This window comes from Sceloporus occidentalis, unplaced genomic scaffold, assembly GCF_023333645.1.
Source record: "Sceloporus occidentalis isolate IW3139 unplaced genomic scaffold, rSceOcc1.0.p SCAF_68, whole genome shotgun sequence".
NCBI classification, from domain to species: domain Eukaryota; kingdom Metazoa; phylum Chordata; class Lepidosauria; order Squamata; family Phrynosomatidae; genus Sceloporus; species Sceloporus occidentalis.
In genome coordinates this window covers 1,166,942-1,189,182 of record NW_028317048.1, presented here as the reverse complement: position 1 = coordinate 1,189,182, position 22,241 = coordinate 1,166,942, and the positions used below count along the sequence as shown (strand labels likewise).

At 36.9% G+C, this 22,241-nt stretch overlaps 1 protein-coding gene across 1 annotated transcript in view; it reads right to left on the bottom strand.

Annotated features, from left to right (window-relative positions):
* The window catches only part of FREM2 (FRAS1 related extracellular matrix 2), a 74,688-nt gene that overhangs the window by 38,974 nt on the left and 13,473 nt on the right, over positions 1 to 22,241 (bottom strand). The window contains exons 3-4 of the mRNA XM_089493907.1: positions 2,697 to 2,843; positions 554 to 784 (exon numbers count right to left, since the gene is read on the bottom strand). Of these exons, the coding sequence (XP_089350033.1) occupies positions 554 to 784; positions 2,697 to 2,843 (378 nt within the window). The remainder of the gene's footprint in view (positions 1 to 553; positions 785 to 2,696; positions 2,844 to 22,241) is intronic.

Sequence of the window (22,241 nt, the reverse complement as noted above, 5' to 3'; positions counted from 1 at the left end):
CTAAGTTGCATTTAGCAATCTTTTTATCACCTCTTCACTCCTGAGCTTTTTAAATGAATCACCTCACACAGACCAGTTCCTCTATATCTGTACTCTGCGTTCTGTGGAGAAATGGTTTTATTTTCACACTGTTATTTTCTCAGAGCTCCCAAAGAAACCCCACTTGGAAAGTTTTCCGAAGGAGCATTTTGCATTTCATACAGTGTTACTGACATTTTTCTAAGGATATTCTGATTTTACTGAACTTGATTCTATGACTGTAGAAGCAATATTATTCCTTTTTAAAAGTACATTTACTGGACAAATGCGTATTGGATTGTCCAAACCAGTGACCTAAAAAGTGACGTAACGCTGACGTAACGTAAAGTTGACAAGGTGTGACGAGTCGATCACTGAAAACACCAATATATTCTAAAGCCATTAAACTTGATCACACAATATGTACTCTGCAAACTGCCAGTTGCTACAAAAATGGCTTTTGTGTTAAGAAATCATATTAATGAGCTTCATGGTCAGAGAAATAAAATGGGAAATAACTGAGATATTTGTTTACCATCTCCAGGATCTACAATCTCCACAGTTGCTATATCTGGGTATTCCAGGGCAGACATGACAGGCTCCGATAGAACAATCTGGAATGTTTCGGATTGTTCATATTTTCCATCCGTCAGGATCCGTACTCGCCAAGTTGCGGTTGTTTGTCCAGGGTTGAATTGCACTTGCTTTTGAGCCTTCCCTCTGAAATCTTTGTCCTTTTCTGCTGTCCCATCAACCGTGCCAATGCCTTTGAAGAAGTACAAATTGTTAAATTAGCGCTAAAACCTTCTTAGCAACATTTTGAAAATATCAGCATTTAAAACAACTGAAAGTTTGTAAAACTGCTCCAAGCAAAAGTAGCCATAAAATGCCTTTTTTTCTAGGGGCAAATTTAAGTATTTAGAACTGGTTTGAACAATTTGATCCTGTATACTTTGCCAAAGAGTTTTCCAAAGGTTATAACAGGGCAAGTGCATTAACGTTGATTTGCTTTGTATCATAATGTAAGCCGTGAGTTTTAATCATAAAATTTGTTACTACCTTGGAATGGCCTGTGGAATTCCTGGCAAACATTTATCTGAAATTAGCTGAAGAAACAGTGCCGTAAAAAAAGCAATGGACTTCTCTGCTTCATAATAAACTGTATTGTACCCTAATGGTTCCACTGAACCTTTTACAACATCCTACATTATCTGTGATACACAATACTTCGATATTCCACAAAACACGGACCGTCAATAGAATAGCCTTTTGTGCACCAGTCTTATGGTTTGAGAAATCAAGTTCTCTTTTTGCATTTTTTTTGTAACTCCTAAACACTGAACTCTGTAATAGTAAAAAGTATTGAAATATATTTCTAATAACATATATATTAATATATATTCCCAGGATCTAGCTGCCCTCCTATTCACAACTTGATTATTTACATGCTAATTTTGCTTAATAATATGCATTAGTAATTACTCCAACCATCTTGAATAATAATAATGGACCATAGACAAGTTCTGTATCACCCGCTCACAAAGTCACTAAGCACCATCCATCCGCGGGGCCCTGTGCAATGCTTTGGTGCTGGGCAGAGGCTCTTTGGTTCTGTTTAAACTTAGCCCTGGAGCTCTTGAAATATCAAATCAATACACATATGGATTCAACTGTATAATGATTATTTAAGATACTCAAACATGAGAATTCCTCTTTAAAATGTATTAACATTGTGTTAAAACAACACAAAAAGCAAGAATTTTTGTATATTATTCTGTGATACTACATTTTCAAAGATCTCTAAACTTATGAGAGATTTTAACCACTACTTTAAAAAAATAAATAAATAACAATGTGTTTAAAAACACACAGCAGGATCCAGAAGTAAATGTCAGGCAGCGGAACGTGATAGGGAGCTCAGTTTTACCGTTTGGCTCATTGAACACTGATTAGTTTTCAACACCTCTTATATCAGCTTGACCTCCCAAACGGACTGAGTAGATGTACAGGAGCCAGCTCCAGGGGACCGGGAATTTCCTTAGCACTTGATGAAATCTCACAGCAGCAAACGGGCAACTGATGTATTAACTTGACTTTTCCTTAATTGTTTAATTCATGCGTTAATATGATCAAATGCTTCATTTCCAATGGTTAAATGATTATAGTGGTGAAGGATTTAATTCACAGGACACCCAAAGTAGTATACTCAGGTGGCAGGAAATCTGAGGTCTACGAGTAGCTGCCAGTATTTCTATGCAATGTTTATCCATATATATAGGGAGAAAACTATGTTATGTTATGACATCATACCTATCATACTGTTACTTATAAAAGTGTACCAGACTTGAGGGTAGATGTTATTCTGAAAATACAGTAATTCAAATCAATGGTGACAAGCACAGTTGTGGTCCATAATATGTATATTTTTTATTTATTTAGTGCAAACAGATGCACTACAGTGCTTTAGTCCACTGACATTTTGATTGGGGTAGGCCCGGTCCCATACAGCTTACATTCTAGGATTGTTAAGTTATTAATCAACCAAAACAGTGCTTTCTCTGATTTTGCTTGAATAAGCACATTTTAAATGTTTTGATCATTTGACTATTATGTGTCCTTTTATTAAATGCCCATGAGTATGCACAACACAGATAAACACAGGTTTTAACAATACTTACTGACGAATGATGTTTCTCCTAGGTATCCTCTGCGTTTAAGAGTAACCTCCAAATGTTTTGCATCTTCATTCACAACATAATGCTCCTTCTCGATAGATATCCAAGCCCAGTTCAGACGGAAGTGCTGATTCTTCAGCTTATTCCCTCCTGTAGACACAACATAAGCACACAATTTATATTCTCCATTTCAAGACAGAGGTGTTATTCAAATGACAATGCGGGCGATCGCCTAAAGCCCATCATCTCTAAACCTAGACTAGATGGACTGAATCAATATTCTGCTAGCCAATGCCTCCTGCTGTAATATTTTTATCTAAATAGAGGTGTCATAAATAGGTTTAGACTATGAATATATCGTACTAATATTCAATAAGAGTAAAAACTCTTGTAAATCAGAATCTTATAGGACCAAAGTGTTAGCCCAATTTCAGTTTTAAGTAAAAGTCGATATATTTTATTGGGTGAACATAGAAAGGGTATCAAGTAGCATATGTTTTTTGGGGTCTCAAAGGTCTGTTAACTAGTGGTAGTTAGTCGGTCTGTTTAATCTAGCACAAACTAGTTAATCTAGCACAAACAATGGTTTAACAATAGGAAAAAACATTTCTGCGCTGACTAGATGTATGTATCAGAGTTCTTATCTGAAGTTTTTGGTACTGTCTATCCTGTGTGTCAATCTTTCTCCTCTAATCTCATTTGAAATTGGAAGCTTTAGAACATTTTTTTTTTACTGCAGCGTCTTTTTTCCCCTGAAATATGTAATTAGCTATCACTCGAGAGAACTTATTAATTCAGCATGGTCTGTTTTCTGCTTTCTGTCCATCACTACAATACAAATGCCTCTGATCTCTGTATCGTAAAAGCTGCTTTGATAAATGAATAATGAAAAATAATCTTATCAGAAAATCCTAACCTGGTTACACATAACAAATACCATGTGTCTCTTTTATCCCAAGTGTTCAGGAAAAGGTGAGACATGCATCACTGATCCCTGTAGCCTTTACCAAAAAAGGGATTAAGCAAGAAATTAATTCCAAGGTCAAGGCCAAGAGTATCTGGGGAACCCATAAAATATATACAATGCGTCATATGTATCAAAAAGAGTAAAACTAAACTCAAGAGTATAACTTTATCTGCCATGTACTGTCCTATATATTATTCTGTATCAACATAGACCAAGTAACGTAAGGTTTCGGGGAACTCAGAAATCACTTCCTCAAATGGAACAAGGAAGGGGCCTTTGGGGTCCCAAAATCTTATGTGAGTATACATTTTACACACACAGATAACAGTAAAGTATATAGAAATAACAAACATACATAACTTTTTAGTAAAATATGGGGATATGGGGTAGAGGGATTGAAGAAATGCATATTTATTGATGTATGAATTTGTTATAAATACATGAAATGGAGAAACTGTTAACAGAGGTACAGTAGTAGAAACTATGTATTTTAAGCCTAATATAGAGACATATACAAATCCAGCTAGTTATATTTTTTAGTTTATATACCGTAATATATATATATATATATATATATATATATATATTTATATATAATAAATGGATATAGTGTACATTGCAGCTTTCTAAGTAAATTGATATACTAGTTAACACTGTGACTTTTTATTCCACAAATCATGGAAAATCATAGTTATTCAGCACTTCCAAGATAGCATCCACTAGAGTTTATGGATCAGCTTCCGTAAAAATGTATACCGTTTCATAAACAAAGGAATAATTTATTAAATGCCTTAACACTTGGTATTAGGAATTCCATATCAAAACAGCTTCAGATAAAATACACCAATAAAAGGGTAGTTGATCTAGAAGAACGGATTTTTGTGTATTGAGAGTCTTACAGGTGATGCCGCATTGCACGTTCCACAAAGAAAGTCTATAAAAGTGGATGTTAACAGCAAAATCACTACTACCCTTTAAACGAAAGCCACGCAGGAAGGTACAGCAGACAAGTTTAGGCGTTAAAACAATAAGGCCGCCACTCATTTGTCACTATGGAACACACCCTGGCTTTTCCCCCCTCTCTTTTCTTCTAAAAGGCACCTGGCTGAGACGGATATAAATACACAGCCTGGAGCTACAAACATTCTGTTGAAAGTGTGGATAGGAGTTCTTAAAAGAAACCTTGTAGCCTACAGGTATATGTTCACCCGGCAGTGTAAAAACCCCTGGTGGCGCCAGACAGTTTGTAACACTGCGTGTAAAATTATCGGAGGAGTAAAAACAAGGGTTATCTGTCTATCCTGCAAAAATAAGAGGCTGGGGAAATATTGGAGATGACAATAAAATATTAACTGTGACGCACTGGAGATTTACACTGAGAACATTCATTGTTGTTTTAGGCTGTAGGCCATCTAGAGGTGAAATATCCGTGTAACCGATGATTTGCCCAGTACTGATTGAAATTGATTAAATTCTCAGCATTCCTGTTCACGCCAGAAAAGGTTGTAGCACAGGAGATCCCAGATCCTCTGCTTAATCAGATAAAGTTTAAAAAATAACCCCAACATTGCCCTTTAAAATACTCTTCTTCTTATAATATATTTATTGGTATTCAATTAGACTTCAATTACACACAAAAAACATCGAAAAAATAAAAAAATCATCAGAACAAAAAAAAAGAACAATAACCATGACCTTTCCACCCAACTCACATTATGACTGCTTTTAACCCTTTTAAATCTGATTAATTCTGTGTTATTGTCAGCTGCCTTGTAAGATTAATCTTCTAGAGGAATGTTAAATGTTTTTTTTTTCTCTTTGCACTTCACTGTGTTTTGGCAGAAAAACACTTAAATGCCAAACTGAAAGGTGGTGGATAAATGCCACGTGTGTGTTTCTGCATTCTAGTTTTAATTTATTTCAGATTAATTGTGCTGCATAATCTGGACTATTTAACGTTTAATAATGCATGAATAGGCAAACTCCTTTTTTTTTGTCTCCTGCTAATGTTATGTCAATCTTTGAAAAATATGTTTGTTTTTTTCTTGACATCGGCGTAAGAAATAAATGATGCATGGAGTAAAATATAAAAATAACATTTCGTTGTCTGTTACTTTGAGTGATTTTAGTAAAAAAAGGGAAGAACTACGGTGGGAGTTTTTAAAAATAAAAATCATCACCAGCAATAAACAAAATCTAACAAAAAATATGATGGCCGAACAGCTTCGTTAAGATATAAATGTTAATAAGTCTGTATAAGAAATAAAAGCACTGATTTCCTTCAATCAAAAGTTGTATTTCATGTGTTATGGTATGAAAGGGGAATTACATTTTACAGTAAGAAAAACTAATTCATCAAAGAAGAAGAGACAGGGAAGGGGGTGGTTGGGTTACAGTATACCAAGCTATAATTAAAATGTTAGGGCATATATTATAAAGAAAAGAACAAACAGAATGATAAAAGCAATTTAAAAATATTTTTAATATCGCTATGAGAAATTGCCTGAATGGCCAACTACTATTGTCAAAGTACTGGGTACATGAGGTGTGCCTCGGGCAGAACGAGACATTATGAGTTGTGGTAGTTCTTTAGTCTGTGATCAGCCAAACAGGAAAGGGAGTGAAAGGGAGGTGATTTGGGCTTCAAACAGGGCTTCTCCTCTTATTAATAAAATCAACGAAAAAAATCTGGAGTATATGTTTTAAAAGAACCTGGAAGACAAGACTAGGCAGGTATTAGCAGGTTAAATAATGGCGGATGATAAAAATACAATGACAAATCCAACGTAATGTAACTGAATTGCCTAATTTGTCAAAATAACCATTTGGTATCTTTTGACAAATACTCTTAATACCCATGGATGTAGAGACTTGCCTAGATGATTTGCCTTGTTTTTTTTTTTATTTTATTTTTTTACAATTTGACAGCCTAATCCCTGGCGTTGTTTATTTCTATCCACATGTTCAGCCACATAATTAGACACCTTAGAAGTCTGAAATGTATAACAAGTATTTGCATGACAAAATCCCAAAGTTGACTTTCCATGATAGCAAAAGTGCAAACATTTGAGGTGTGGAAGAAAGCAGATTTAACAAGGTTCTAACAACATTGTGGATTTAGCAAAACATTCTACGGTGGAAATTTTAATCTAAAAAAAAGAGATGGAAACAGAGATACTGTAGTAAACCTTTCTATGAGAATGAGGAATTTGATAATTCCACTCTTCTGAAATAGACCAGTTTTTATAGAAAAAAAACCTGACATGTCTGTGCTTGTAAATACACCGATCAGCCATGAAAATATGACCACTAACAGGTGAAGTGAATAACACTGATAATTTTGTTATCATGGCACCTGACTGGGATATATTAGGCAGCAAGTGGACATTTCATCCTCAAAGTCAATGTGCTAGACGAAGGAAAAATGACAAGGGCCATATTGTGATGGATAGACAACTGGGTCACAGCATTTACAAAATGGCAGCACTTTGGGGTGTTCCCAGACTGCAGTGGTCACTACATAACAAAAGTGGTCCAAGTATCTTCAAAAAGTTTTTTTTTTGAACGGCAAAGCTGTTTTGCTGTTCAAACACTCTAGTGATACTACCATGAAAAGGGTTTTATTATGTACCATACAGTACAGTAGTTCAATGCAATCTACAAAGTATGCTTTGTTTTCATTTGTTTCTCGTAGAGGTATAGGAAAAAGTGAATATTTATACAGACTATATTTTTAAATAATTCATAAATATTGATACAACAAAATACAATGGACTTTTCCATTAAGAGGACTTTTAGTAGTGCACATGGGGGTTCCATAAGAAGATTCCGTAGAAAGACCTACTTAAGTATGACACCAGTAGTGTACCTAAGGGGGGGTGATGGTCTGCCCCGGCTGCCACTCATAAGGAGGGTGCCACCTACAGGAAAACTGAATGGATGCCTAATGCGGGCCTGCAGCTTACTGCTGTGGAACTCATACACAGTGCAAGGAAACGCTTTCCTTGCCCAGGTTCCTGCTTCTCCTGGACAGAAAAAGAGAGTTTCCTCAAACAATGTGCAGGCACCACAGTGGTAAGCTTAATGGGCTTAATGGGCAGGGGTTGCATAGGCAGACTTCTCAAAGGGCAGAGGTGGCACAGGAAGGCTGTGTCAGGGGCAGGGGTGACACATGCAGGCTGTTTCAGGGGCAGAAGGGGTACTGGCAGGCTGTTTCAGGGGCTAAAAGGGCACAGGAAGGCTGTTTCAGGGGCAGGGGCAGCACAGACAGGCTGCATCAGGGGCAGAGGCCTACCACATAAATGTCTGGCTTAGTATATAGTGATGGGGGTTACACTGTACAACCTTCAATGTCTGGCTCAGTATATAGTGATAGGGGTTATGCTGTAGCACCATTAATGCCTGGCTCAGTATATCATGATAGGAGTTATGCTGTACCATATATGTTCAGTACATTTTATTTATTTAAATGTATTTCATTTATTTCTAAGTTAATAATTTTTTTAGATTTCTAGTTTTTTTCCAGCTGACATACAGTTTACAAATTAGTAAAATAAATATTCTTGCCAACATTATTTTTTGTGCGTGTCTTTACATTTCAAAGTGTAGGTGGCGTGTGCCACATACAGGGTTGGCCCCGAGTGCCAAATACTCTAGGTACGCCTATGTATGACACAGATCTGCCACACCTTTCCAATGACTAAATCATTAAAATGCAGTGACTTAGATGTAATACAAGGAAATTTTACTTTAGTAGGAGGATGGTAGATAGGTAGAACAGCCTCCTGCCAGAAGTGGTATAGGTTAATACAGTAAGGGAATCTAAACACGCATTGGATAGGCATATGACTTCTTGGACGTAAGCCAAGACCAAGGGCTGATTAAGGTTTAAGTCTTTACAGCAGGTAAAACCAGCAGACTAGATGGGCCAAATGTTTCTTATCTGATGTTGAGGTCTATGTTTCTAAGTTTTTATGAGTAAAATCTGCTGGCATACTCTGTAAGTTACAAATTCTATAAAATAATTTTATTACCAGTCTTTCATTATCCTGAGCGTAATTTTTTTAATCTCAAATCTTTGTGGTGGGAGTTAAAGCAGTTGTTTATACTATATTTGGTGCACTTACATTGGTGGGGTACCCCTACATATTTTTGTACCAACTTAAATTTTCAGTTAAAAGAAGACCCCTCCGTGATCTGTGAAAGATGAATTATATCTTGTGAACTTTCATTTAATTATATTTGGATTTCAGTGCCCTGGGTAGTGTGAATAGAGAAATTTTAGTATAAATGATTAAGTATGAGAACTTTTAGCACTCCCTTTTGCTTTTTGAGACAATCAATTAATCTATTCAAAAAGTATCCAAAATTATAATTTTGCTGTGTGATTCCTTTAAAACATCTAAGAAATAAATGTAAAAGTATTACATATTTAAGAAAAATTCAAAAGTACATATCACAAAATGAATTTCTAATGCAAATAGTTTTTTTGCACACATAAAAATAGGCCCATAAAAATAGATATTTTTTCTCATCTTCGTAATACAATGTACTGTTCTGCCAATGTTGTCTATCCTTATAGTAGGTTTTCAAGCCTTTCTTGGTCCTTGCCCATGTCTTATGTTTAGGATAGCCTTTAAACAACGTTAACATCTTTGAAGATGTGAAACAAAAATAGCAATAAATATAAATTAACCAGCATCATGCTCTAATGCTTAAGGTACACAAGTAGTAAAGTAACAACGTGAAACATTTTACTGTAAACTTTTCACTCTTTTATTTTAATTAACAGATTCCCAAATGACATGGCTGTAAGCCAAAACAAAATGTGCTTAATTCACCTGCTAACATCTCATCATAAGGGAAGAGAAGCCTTCATTAGACATCTCCAGCCAGATAAGTAAATGTAAAGATTAGCCTTCAATGTTGAGTGGGCACAAGTTATGTAAGAATCCTTTCTACTCATGTTTACGTTAACCTCGCCAGGCTAGAACTGCTGACAGTTCACAAGGAAAACCTTACTTGGCTTGAAGACCTTACTTGGCAAGGTAAGATCATCTTGAAATGGTACATCTGCTTTCTTGTGATAAAATCGAGATAAAATCGAATGAACATGTTTACAAATATTACAACGTTGTTTTTCTTTTTGTAGAAGTATACTTTAGCTTCTATTCTTAATACAGAAGGCATGCTTACTTTATGGAAAGTCATATTTCGTGGTGGTGGTGATGATTATATTAAGACAATATCCTCTAATTAGTACAATGTCTAGGTACCGCACATTACAGACTTACCATTTGAGCTACTCTTGGATTTGTTTAAATGTATAACTAAAATCTATAAATAGCTGGAATTAATTGTGATGTTTCTGAGATCTGGAGTATGAAATCTCTATTCATTCTTCTAAACCTAAATATAATATAGATATTCCCGGTCAATGTTTAGATTAAATGATATTGTCCAGAGTTACTTTCATTGTTTGTTTGACTGGTATGTAGGATGTAGCTTATTACTTGTGGAGCCTCTGCACATATACAGTTATCATTTCACTATTAAAATTGTACCATGAGATAAATGAGCAGAAGATGGCAAAATATCCACAATACTATAAAGCAAATTATCTCGGCTATTTGCTTTCTTAATTACAAAATGTTACTTAAATGAAGTATCGATTTATTTTACATTAGGTATATTTAAAAACAGGATTCATGTTCACTCACTCAAAATTATTACTAGAAGTAGACAATCTGCCAAGTAGCCAAGTTTCCTGCTGCCCAAGAAAAGTCCGTACAGATCTTTGCAAGAACCATAATACTAGATGAGATGATGTGTGTTAGCTGGCTTCGCTCTGGCTTGCACTCCAACACTTTTCACAATTTAGGCCAAGCCAGGAATTAGGCTCAAGTCTGGCTTGAGCCATTTCAGCTTACTCATCTATAATTGCTACTAATGACCAATAGGTATCCATATATTATAATTAGAGAAGACCAGGCCAATTATTGATCAGGTCAGTTGTGGTGGTGGCCAACAAATTGGGTCCCTCAGGAATGACTGGACCGGGAGCAGCTGCCCCTTTGGCCTCCCTGGTTAAAGATGGCCCAGGGTAGGATACAGTAGGGATGAGACAGATCTGATGCCTACAGAGTCACAAAAGACAAGGGGTAGGTATTGGGAAAAAAAAAATCCGGAGCACAAACATCAGCCTCCTTGTCCAAGCCAGAATCTAGAGTTGCCAACTATGATCAGAAGGTCATAAAACTGCTTATGAATAACATATATGGATAAACAGAACACTTGAAACATCTATGGGTGACCATAGGGGTATCACCCTCCAAACAACCCTGCAATTAATCTAAAGGCCATTTCAATAAATGGGGAGCATTTACAGTAAGCAAGGTTTTAGGAATTTGAGTTTAGAAGAAGCAGGGCTTCCAGTGTTGTCAGTGAACAATGTCTTCTCATCTTGTATACACTTACTAATGTAGGAGAGAAACTGGTAGCAGTGTCCCCTGCAAATTCAGTCTTCTGGGCAGCCACTTTGGCCACTTGTATTGAAGGGCTGCCCTGAAGAGGAGAAAAAGGAATTGGAACATTGTACTATGGGGTAAAAGACATTACGTAAGGAACATCACCTTATGTATAATTTATTTCTGTATTGAAAATAGACTTTACTTGTATGATTTCATGCTATATAATTTCCTGGAACCTACCCTGATGTGTGTGTTGACGAGGGCTGGCCCTTCCATAAAAGCCACACAGGCTACTACCTACACCAATGAGATAATGCTCCTGCTCCTAATTTTGGCTACTAAGTACATGTTAATGGTGATGACAGAGAGCTAGAAACTCAAAGGACAGCAGAGGACAATTTGTTATCTGTGCTATGTCTGTCTGTCAGTTTGACTTTGAATACTCCATGTGGTGCATAAAACACTAAGTAAATTGTTCACATAATACAAATAAAAGATAATAATGGTTCCACTTAAAAACTACCATATGATATGCTAAAAATGTAAATACAGCACACAGGCAAGCCTTTTGTGCTATTATTGATTAATGTCTAGCTGAAGGAGACAGACATTTATATTTCCTTGTCTTTTTCCTTCTCTCTGGCGCAGATGGCTTGTTCATAACGTCAGGACGTATAAAGTACAAAAGTATGGTTGGCAAAGATAGCCTAAGAGTGCCCCAATAGAATATAGAAACGTATTTAGCCCTGCCAGGTCTGTATGCTCATTTTGCACTAAATGCAGATGTTAAAACAGCAACACAGAAGAAAGGTCAATTAGAGAAAATATATGTGTCCTAGCTTTGCCTTCACAATGACTTCCTCAGTAATTTATTTTTTAGCATAAATATATTCTATGCTGTATGCACTGGAATCAGCAATGTTATCTGTTTTTGCCTTATCTTATAAGTAGCTAAATAAGATGTGCATGTTACAGATCAAAGTGCGAGAGGTGACAGATCTGTCTGTTATTTCGTAAAATGGACTTTCCTGATCACATATCCCTGACATGTGCAGAGTATGTTCCATCAACTTCAGTCATAACAGATAGAGTTCTATCAAAGCAATCAGTTTTCTCATCACAAAAAAAAGCAGACAAGCAAACCGAGCATTTTCTTCAAATCCTCAGCACATCTGTAATGATTTATGGTTAAACTGATTTTATAATCCTCTAATAAGTACATTTGGTACAAGTCAGTGTAAGCTTATGTGAATTTTTAAACTTAAAATGATGAAACCTTGTGCCCCTGTCTATATATACCTTCGTACTCTTGGGGTTTGACCCGGAGTCTACAGGTGAACCCTGCTTCCCCGAGTCTCTGAGTCACTCTCTTCTTTACCCGGGGCATCTAAGACATACCCACTCCTGGTAACTTACCCTTCAATGTTCCCAGCTATGTGCATATAAACCTGGAATTACACACATAGTTTGACAAGCATACAACCCAACAGTTCAGATAGAAAAAGGGGACTTTTTAGGGGCATTGGTAGAAGTTTACGTAAAACTGAGGCATTTTATTTATACCATATCATGTATAAAGACACTTTCTGTTGTGTAAGTACCCATTATTGTGATATTATTGTTAAATGGCTATAGAACACTGTGATGGCATCATCATGATGGATTCTCGCTTTTAGAAAAAAATGTGTAATATTGTATCTCCCTAGCATTACACATATAATGCTGATCTTTTATCAGTCAAAATAACCCTTTCATTTAATCATAAGTAGGTTGCCCTATTTATTTTACAAGTGCGTCTGGCCCGCTATCTGTACACACTTTCCATGTAAATCAGATCTACCGTGGATACATTCTATCGTACAGAAAATGTTTATTAATTACTTGCCAAAAAACAGTGATTTTTATTGCTATTTGCTACAACTTTGGGTGAATATATAACTTTGTTTCCTAGAAGACACCTAGTTTATATTTAATCACTCACGTCATTGGTGGACATGCTTACGAAACCACCAAACGTCGCAATTCTCTTTACGTGAATAGTAGGTATGGGTTCAGCACTTTTTTATGTTTTTTTATGTTTGCTATATTTAAGATTACAAAAACATAATCTTTCTTTGTGCTGAAAATGAACTGCCCATTAGCAACATTTCTAGTACATGTTGCCCTTCTTAAACTTTCATTACCCTAAGGCAAGGGTCATAGGATCATGCAAGGAAATATTATTGCTAAAGGTGAAATCACCATCAACTACTTTGTAGGTAGTTGAGTTATTCTGAGCTTATCCTACCCACATATGTGAAAGTTCCCCTTCTGATAAACTGATATATTCTATATTAATGACTTGCATTGTCAATTATAAATATTAAAAAAATGTAAATTTACTGAACCACCAATATTTTTACAGTTATAATAAATTCTCTTTAAGGACCCTTCACCTTTTTATTTTTTTTTGTGTCTTTATATTGTTTACAGGAATCCTGATAGGAATCTAGGAACTGTAAAGTCTACTTTCATATCTATCTGTTAATTTTAATAATCATATTTGCACAGTGATGGCACCATCATATTCTCATATATTTGTAAAGTGTTTTTTAGTGTCTCTCATGCCTTCTAATACATAACTTGTTTAAATATTATCTTCCATCTCACATTCTTTAGTCAGCAGCTGCCGTGCAGAAAATGGCAGTAAAACAGAACCACATTCCTGGAAACTAATAAGTAAAAAGTCTTTACCAGTTAGCTGAACAATATTGTTTATCATTTTAATGCAAGAGACGTTTTTAGTATTTTTCCCACCTGTGCAGTGAACTTGAAATATGGCTTCACATTTAACGAATCTTGAAATTCTTCCAGATTTGACTATTTTTTGGAACTTTAATGCTATCAGAAGTGGAGCAGCAGTTCGGTTTCCAATCTCTGATCTTCCCTATTTACTAATCCTACTGATTAGATGTAATGTAAGCAGGGCCGTCTTTAATATTGATTGGACCCTTGGTAAGCATCTGACCCCCCTCCATGCTCCCTAGCATGCAATCACACCGTTTACCCCAACATCACAAAAACAAAACATAGAAAATTAATGGTGCAAGTCCAGCAAGTGGCCGAAAAGGACATGTGAGTCATGATCAGGACTAGCACCAGCACCCAGATTGCATCCACAGGACCTGTCCAGCACCCAGATTAGACACAAAAGACTTATCATATTTTTCCCCAAACAGTATGTCTCTGCCTTCTTTTTACCAAAACGGCCTGGACCATCTTTGTCCCCAAACACCCTGCCATGCAAACACACAAACACTAACACATCTAAATCAACCTATCACACACATACATAATCATTCACACACACATACTCATTCATACTACCTCTGCCAATCCCCTTCCTCACATGCAGCTTTCTCTGTGGTGCCCATGCACTGTGTGAGCAACTTCTCTTTTGCCTTCCAGGAGAAGCAGGAGCGCAGCAGGGTCACATAACATAATGTAACAGAATGCAAGGAAGCTTTACTTTACTGAGAGGGTGGTAGATAAATAAAAAAGCCTTCCACAAGAAGTGGTAGAGGCTAATACAGTAAACGAATTTAAACATGTTTGCCACAAACATAAAACTAGCCTTACATCAGGAAAAAAAGGCAAGCTAGATGAGCAGAATTGTTCTTATCTGCTATCAAATTCTATGTTTCCATGAGAGAGGAACCTCTAGACCAACTGGGAAGTGAGAACATGACTGCCAGACGAGCCAAGGCAGCAATTGCCCTCCTACCCTCTCTCCCATGCCAGCCCCCCCAGTGAAGTTTTGTAAAAAAGATAACGCTATTGGTAGAATGTGTACCATGTTTAGAAATAATGATATAATGATATAAAAGGAGTAGGCAGGTAACTATCATATAGTGGATGGAGGTTTACATTGATAGCTATGCATGTGAGATATATATATATTATATGACATTTATATTGCATAAAAATAATGCATTTTACTTTACACATTTCAGCTGTTTATGTACTCATTATTGTGCACATACAGCAAAAGAGCTAAAGCCTGCCATAGGAAACATGGTATTAGCATTAGTTTCCTTTGATCCTGACTTTACAGAGTTGTATAGAGTTTAAAGGCCAGAGCAAACAAATTATACAACTTTGTTATCTAGACAAATGTTTAAAATGAGCACCTTCACCTGGGCATTCTAAATACCTGTGCTGAACTCATGTCTCTTATGTGATATATATCTGATGTGCCTCTATCTCATATCTGTTTGCCATGCATATTTTATTTATATCAACTGAAATCTTAATAGGTCACTTTAGGGATGCTTTGTATGTTACAATCTATGAGATCCAATGGCTCAGGGGATTTAATTGTTTTGCTAATTTCCACATATTCAACATTGCGTAGTGAATTGCTTGAGATTTTTTCATGGACGGCTAATAGGAAGAGCAGTTGAACAAATAGCACGGCCATTTCTCTAACAAGGCTTTTTATTTTATTCTTATGACATATATAGTGTAATAATGTATACAATGCAAAATCTGGCAACTGTGGTATGCATTGAGAGCTATATAAACAGAGCAGTAGCCAAATTAGGTCTCCATGCAAGAGCTTTTGTGTAGGCAGGATAACCATGGCATCTTTGGATTGTTAGGAAAGTCCATATTAAGGACCCAGAAGTTAGATTCATACACGGAAAAAAAATCGTTAATGTTATAAAGGGGATATATAATGAAAGAAACAATTTATTCAGAGGTTGCAGCTAAACTGGGTTTATTTATGCTAGCATAGAAAATTGTATGTAGTAGATCCAAAAGCCCTGGATAAAACGTTGAATAAAAAATGTGCAACAGGGGCCATTTTCAACCCCATTAATAATGTGTAGGTAACAAGAAGCCACATATTTGATTGAAGTCGTCGCAGATGCAGGTATAACCATACAGAATGTGACAGCAGATATAACTATATAGCCTATGTAGAATGCACATTTTGTCCTGATAAAAAAAAAGCTACATTTTACTTTGTTTTTGCTGTTTTCATATGTTTAGGATAGTGTTAAGTCGATTCCATGCATGTTTATATTTCTTCACTGTATTAACCTCTACATCATCTACTAGAAGTCTTTTACACGTATTACCCTCTTACCTTACATTTAAGTCTTCGACCCTCTAATTTTAGTGTACAACCTTTTGTCCTAACTTTTCCCCTTGTTTGAAATATACCTACTTTTACTCGTTGAATTCCTTTATAAATTGAAATGTTTCAATCACATGCCATTTTTTTCTCTTTTCTAGGCTTCTCCACAATTAGGGTGGACCACCAGAAGACAGGCAGTGTGTATCATTTTAAGATTTATTTTGCCAAAGGTGGGCATTCATGTATTAACTTCTTCTTTTTGAGCAAAATTGACAAGAGTGTAAGAGTTCTTTGTTGGCCATTGTCTTTACCATCATAATGAGGCAGATCTTGAAAATAGGGAATGTATTTGGACAACCCTCCATAATTATGACACATTCAAACTCTGAAGTTGTCAGAAGATTATTTCATTTAATGGATACTGAGTAAAACAATGTTTCCACAGGGCATATTCTTCATTTACAAAAGTGGAATGACTAATAGACCTGGAAGGCTTTAGGAACATCACAATTGGACAAACATGTCCGGACAAGGGCTTCACCCATCCATAACCTTCTGTGCACAATTAGTTATGCATATCTGGCAATACCTAAAAATAAATGATTTCTTGGAGGCTTACGTAAAAGAAAAGCAACAGCATACAGTTTCCTTCAATGACAAATTAATGAATGTAGATAGAAGCGAGGAACCATAAATTTCAGAGCTTTATGAAAGATTTATTATATGTACTTTCTAAATTAGCTAACCAGAGATTCTTGAAATATTAACGCGTTAATAGGGCATCTAAGGTTGCTATAAACAATGTATAAAATGAATAAAAGAGTACATATATAGATATTTAGGGTTACTGATATTTTTGATCCCATCCCTGATGGGGATAGAGAAATCCCTCTCGATGCATGTATATGTTACCATTCCTACAGACAATACTGTTTTTATTCATTAATATGTGGCTGTATGGCATTGAACATTTCTAATTGCTACTTAACTATGCATTAGGGACAACTCAACACTTGCAGGAAAAGCATATTATAATGTATATAGCATTAATTATATAGCTGTTGATGTGATTTTTCACCCACAAATCACAGTAAGGTCAGTATGTTCTGCGTTCTTCCTGGCACTCATTAGTATTTGGAAGGTGGCCCTTTAGGACACTGGTACATTGGACGGCACAGCGAGTGGCCTTAATACAAACGTAAATCCCTACCCTACGGCAGCTTTTTCCATAATGGGCAACATTTCAAAAAGGGACATTTGATTCACAGCATTCCTAGGAGGTGGAGGTTTACTGAGACCTTTCATTTGGCTATCTGGCATATTGATATGTGTTTATTAAATTCTGTATGGCAAATAAGAGAAGAAAATATGTTTTATGTAAATATTTAAATTTATTAACACATTACCTACTGTTTCAAAACCCACCAGAAATTCAGAAAAGGGGGACATAGGTATTAGGTCTCAACTATCCTCTAAAGATAGTTGAGATAGATATAGATAGTAGAATAGAAACTATCCTACCTAAAGGACTTCGAGGTACATCAACATACCAACTTTACATATACCTCTGTTTGGCAGCCCAGCATAACCTTTCCCTGGGAAGTATTTTTATTTTTATTTTTTTATACAAATACACATTCTTTTTTGAAACATGATAGGATTTTTTTTCATACAGTCCTATTTAGTGTGAATGCAATATTAAAACCAATAAAGGGATTAGTAATCATGGGATCTAAAGAATGACAAGAACTTTAAAAAACTCAATGAACCAATTGGGCTTGAGGACAGGGGAAGCTTGATCTCAATCCTTTTTTTTTTTTGTCCGGACATACTGCATCAGGATTTTAAACATGATGACAGCTGCGAGGAGCTAATGCATAAAAATATTGGCTTGGAATGTTAAGAAAACCAAGAATATTTCTGGGGCTAAAGAAATTGGTATTTCTTCAGGCTAAAACAATATGTGAATTGCATGTGCATGTTTCGCTCATGGTGTTATCATGAAAGATTTGTGTGAAAATATGAGGTAGGATTACACATAAAAACATTTAAAGGAAAAATGAGCAGAGAAGGCTTTCCATGTAGACAAAACATATTGGAAATCGCACGCAAACCTACATCCGTGCTATTGGCAAGATAATTAACAGCAAAAATAAAAATTTCCACTGATTTAGGTTAGCATTGGGTATTCTGTTGTTTCCTTCTAGTTGTGACTCAGGATACAGATTAATTGAACTACATTGCCTGGGATATGTTAGGTGAATGAATTAAGTAAATGCTAAGCAATTAGCAAAAATATATTAGTAGTTTCTGTTAGTTCTGCTAACTGGTTGGTGTGGTGATCAGGCTTTAAAAAATGAAAACCCCAAAATCTGCCTACACTGGTACTTCAGCCTGTCTTTAGGCTTGCTGTACCCTGGGAACATAAAGGGGTCACTGGGATTATTGCAGAACCCAGAGGGTACCAAAGAGTACAGGACCAGACAGATGATAAGAAGAACTACCAGGTAAGTAACTGAGCAGCATTTCTCACAAAGACTAAGACCAACATAGTTTAATTTACTTATCCCACCAAATACTTGTTGCATGAGTGCACCTTGAAGTCAAGAAGATATTTGGACCTGCAAACAATATTGTCTCTAGGGCCCTGGTCCATGATGGAAACAGTTAACAGATATTCCTCCTGAAAACCACATTGCACGTTGCTGTATTGATGACCTATTCTTCCTATGCAAACTGTATATTGTGTTTGTGTGTCAGTGCATGTTTTTTTGTCTTCACTGGTTAGAGCTTTGGCCAGTTAACATTATAGAGAACACTGGTACAATGGATTCAAACCACTATTTGCTGAATTGATCAACATCATACTGAGTTCTACTCATTTCATTTGTAGTTGTTCATGGAACAAGGCCAATGGTATGCTATGGTGGCCACCTCTGCAGCCACAGCCCTGGTCTGGTGGCTGAACATGCCTACTCATGCAGCCTGTGATATAATACTAGCATGTCATTAAGGGGCTCTGCAAAATCTTAAAAAAGGCTCCCTAGAACAGTGGCCTTGTGCAACTGGGCTCTGGCCAAGCATGTGGAACTATGTGACATTAATCTTAATTAGTCCAGAAGGGGCTAGAATCTTAGAACTGCTTAATGCCACATTTTCCTTTGAGAATGAATGTCAAGATAAATGAAAGCTAAAGTAGTTTTGTTCTTTTGTTCATTTTATGGTGTTTATCATTGCTATTACTTGGTTTAGAATAAATAAGACTAAGATAAACAACTAGTGCAAATGCAGCATCAGAAAGATCCCTGCACCAAGAACAGGATGAAACAAACACTATGATCTGCGAGTGTGCTTCTTGAGTACAGTGAATCATATAAGTGAGCCAAGCACTGTGATAGCAGGTCCTGCGACTTCCACCGCTCTCCACATTGTTAACTGAGGCGTGTGTGTGTGGTGTGTGGCCAATGCATGGGTTTTGAGAGCACAGAACAAAAATCTTGTATTAACCATGGGTCTATGGAAGAATAAGGTTTTATGAGATGTGCCAATCTTTGTGGGTTAATGTCAGCTATATGATACACAACATCTTTGCATCTATTATGTAATATTTTCAAAATTCTTTAATACATATAACGTATCAACATTACTGAAACACCATAAATGGTAACGCACATAGAATAGTTTATCAATAACTTGAATTCTCTGTTATATAGATACATTTCTAAAGGCATCCCTATCATACGCTCCCATGAGCAAGGATACCGATCATAGAAGCAAAGATAAGATGCCTAGGAAGAATATAACTTGTTTGGATGGTTCTGTATTAAAATCATGCATATCTTAAACTATACTGCCAATCCCAAATACAGCTTTGTATATTCATCACGGATTTCACTTTGTATTATGCCGCTGAACTCTGTTATATACATCTTCTGAGTTCAGTAAAGTCCTGTTAACCACCCTTGCCTATTGTTGGGGCTCAGCTATTAAGTAAATTATAAGTTGCCATCACATTTTTCTGCTCTCGGTAACTGTTGCTGGTCCTTGGCTGGTACACAAATACAATGAAATTTGATCAAGAGTTCCTTCACGACTTCACGCTAGGTTTATTTGGAGAAAAAAAAAGGCCTTTATGATGAAATATCGCACCCTCTTGCCTTCTGGTTGTATTTCACTGTATTATATGTATAACCCATTCTAGAGAATAGCAAATTTTTGTTTGCATCATATTAATAAAAGATATACCGTATTGGCTCGGATATAGGCCGCCCCCGTATATAGGCCGCACCCTAAAAGTTTGGTGCTTTTTTAAAGAAAAAGTTTTTTTCTTTAAAAAAGCACCAAAAAAACATGCTGCCACTCTGCCCCCCCCCCCCGAGATATGCTGTCACTGTCCTCCCTCCCCGAGATATGCTACCACTGTCCTCCTCCCTCCCCGAGATATGCTGCCACTGTCCTCCTCTGCCCCCCGACTTACCGGAGCTGACTCCCGGGTGTCTTGCGAGGCCGGCGGGGGACATCTACGCAATACGCGTACACAACTTCCGGTGCCGGATGTGCCGGCACTGGAAGTTGTATACGCGTATTGCGTAGATGTCCCCCGCCGGCCCCGCAAGACACCCGGGAGTCTGCTCCGGTAAGTCAGGCGGGGGCCAGAGGTAAAACGCATCGTGCGGTTAGACAACCGCACGATGCGCTTAGACAACCTCCCGTGCCGGCACCCCCCCCGTGGGAAGTGCTGGCAGGGGAGGCTGTCTGAGCGTATCGGGGAGTAGGATGCAGGTCCCCTGCACCGCTGCGGGGGATCTGTATCCTAACCCCGCTGCCTGCCCGGCGCCCGGGACTGCATGTCCCGGGCGTCGGGCGCTAGACCCCGAATATAGGCCGCACCCCCACTTTAAAGACTTAAAGTGGGGGAAAAAAGTGCGGCCTATATCCGAGCCAATACGGTATCTGCAAAATTATTAATAATAGACTAAGAATAATAAACACTTTAGAAACTAAAAGGATGAGCCTACTGACTGGACCATTCTAAATGTGTACGGAAGGCCTTCAAAATAGCCGTATACTCTGTATTTCTGATCGCCCAACTTTAGGAAGTAAAAATCAGTTAAATTTTGCTATATTATTCTAAAAAAATCATTTGATGCAAGTAGTGATAAAAATGTAGAAGCAGCACAACGTAAATCTACATTTTATAGAAAATGTTTAGAAAGTAACGCATGTTAAATACATTATATTGGGAGTAAATTTCCCCTTTTTATGCACAGATTAAAGTATGAAATATGAAATTGCTAAACATTTGCTAAAACACAAAAGGTAAAAGGAACGCAGGTAGTTTGCGTAAATCTCAGCCTGAGAGAGGAACATTTACTTATCAGCAGGTACAATACCAGTCCAGGCATGTAAAGAATTCAAGTGTAGAATGGAAAGGTTTAAAACAAAAGCAAACACATTAAGCTTTTAACTGAAACATCCAGGAGTCGTTAATACATCCCTCAGTCTCGTTCATGTTTACAAGGACCTAGGAAGTTAAATGTATAGAGAGATTGTGCCTAGAATCTACAGAATAGCATATGATTTCCTATTTGCTTATGTTGTCACTGGTAGGCAGAGGACATTGTGGCAGTTTGGGGGTGGGGGGGATCAGGTAAGGTCTTTAAATCAGATAGCTCACTGCTGGCTTTAGGCACATTGTTCTCCTATCACACAGGTTAAAGTCAAATGCTCAGAGTCCTAGATTAGAAGCCACATGGACCCTTGGGAACAAGCCGTGATTCATGCCTGCATATATCCAGTGTCATCCAGTTATCATTAAAGCTAACCAGAAATCAAGCAATTTAACTTAATATGGGTGGCAAATTATGTGATTCGCAGAGTTCTTTGTGGGTAGTAAAAAAAATATTATACTTAATACAAAATATACAGGCCTGGTCTTAAAGCCCGAAGCGTCAGGCAGCTGTCCGGGGTGCCTGGACCAGGAGGGCACT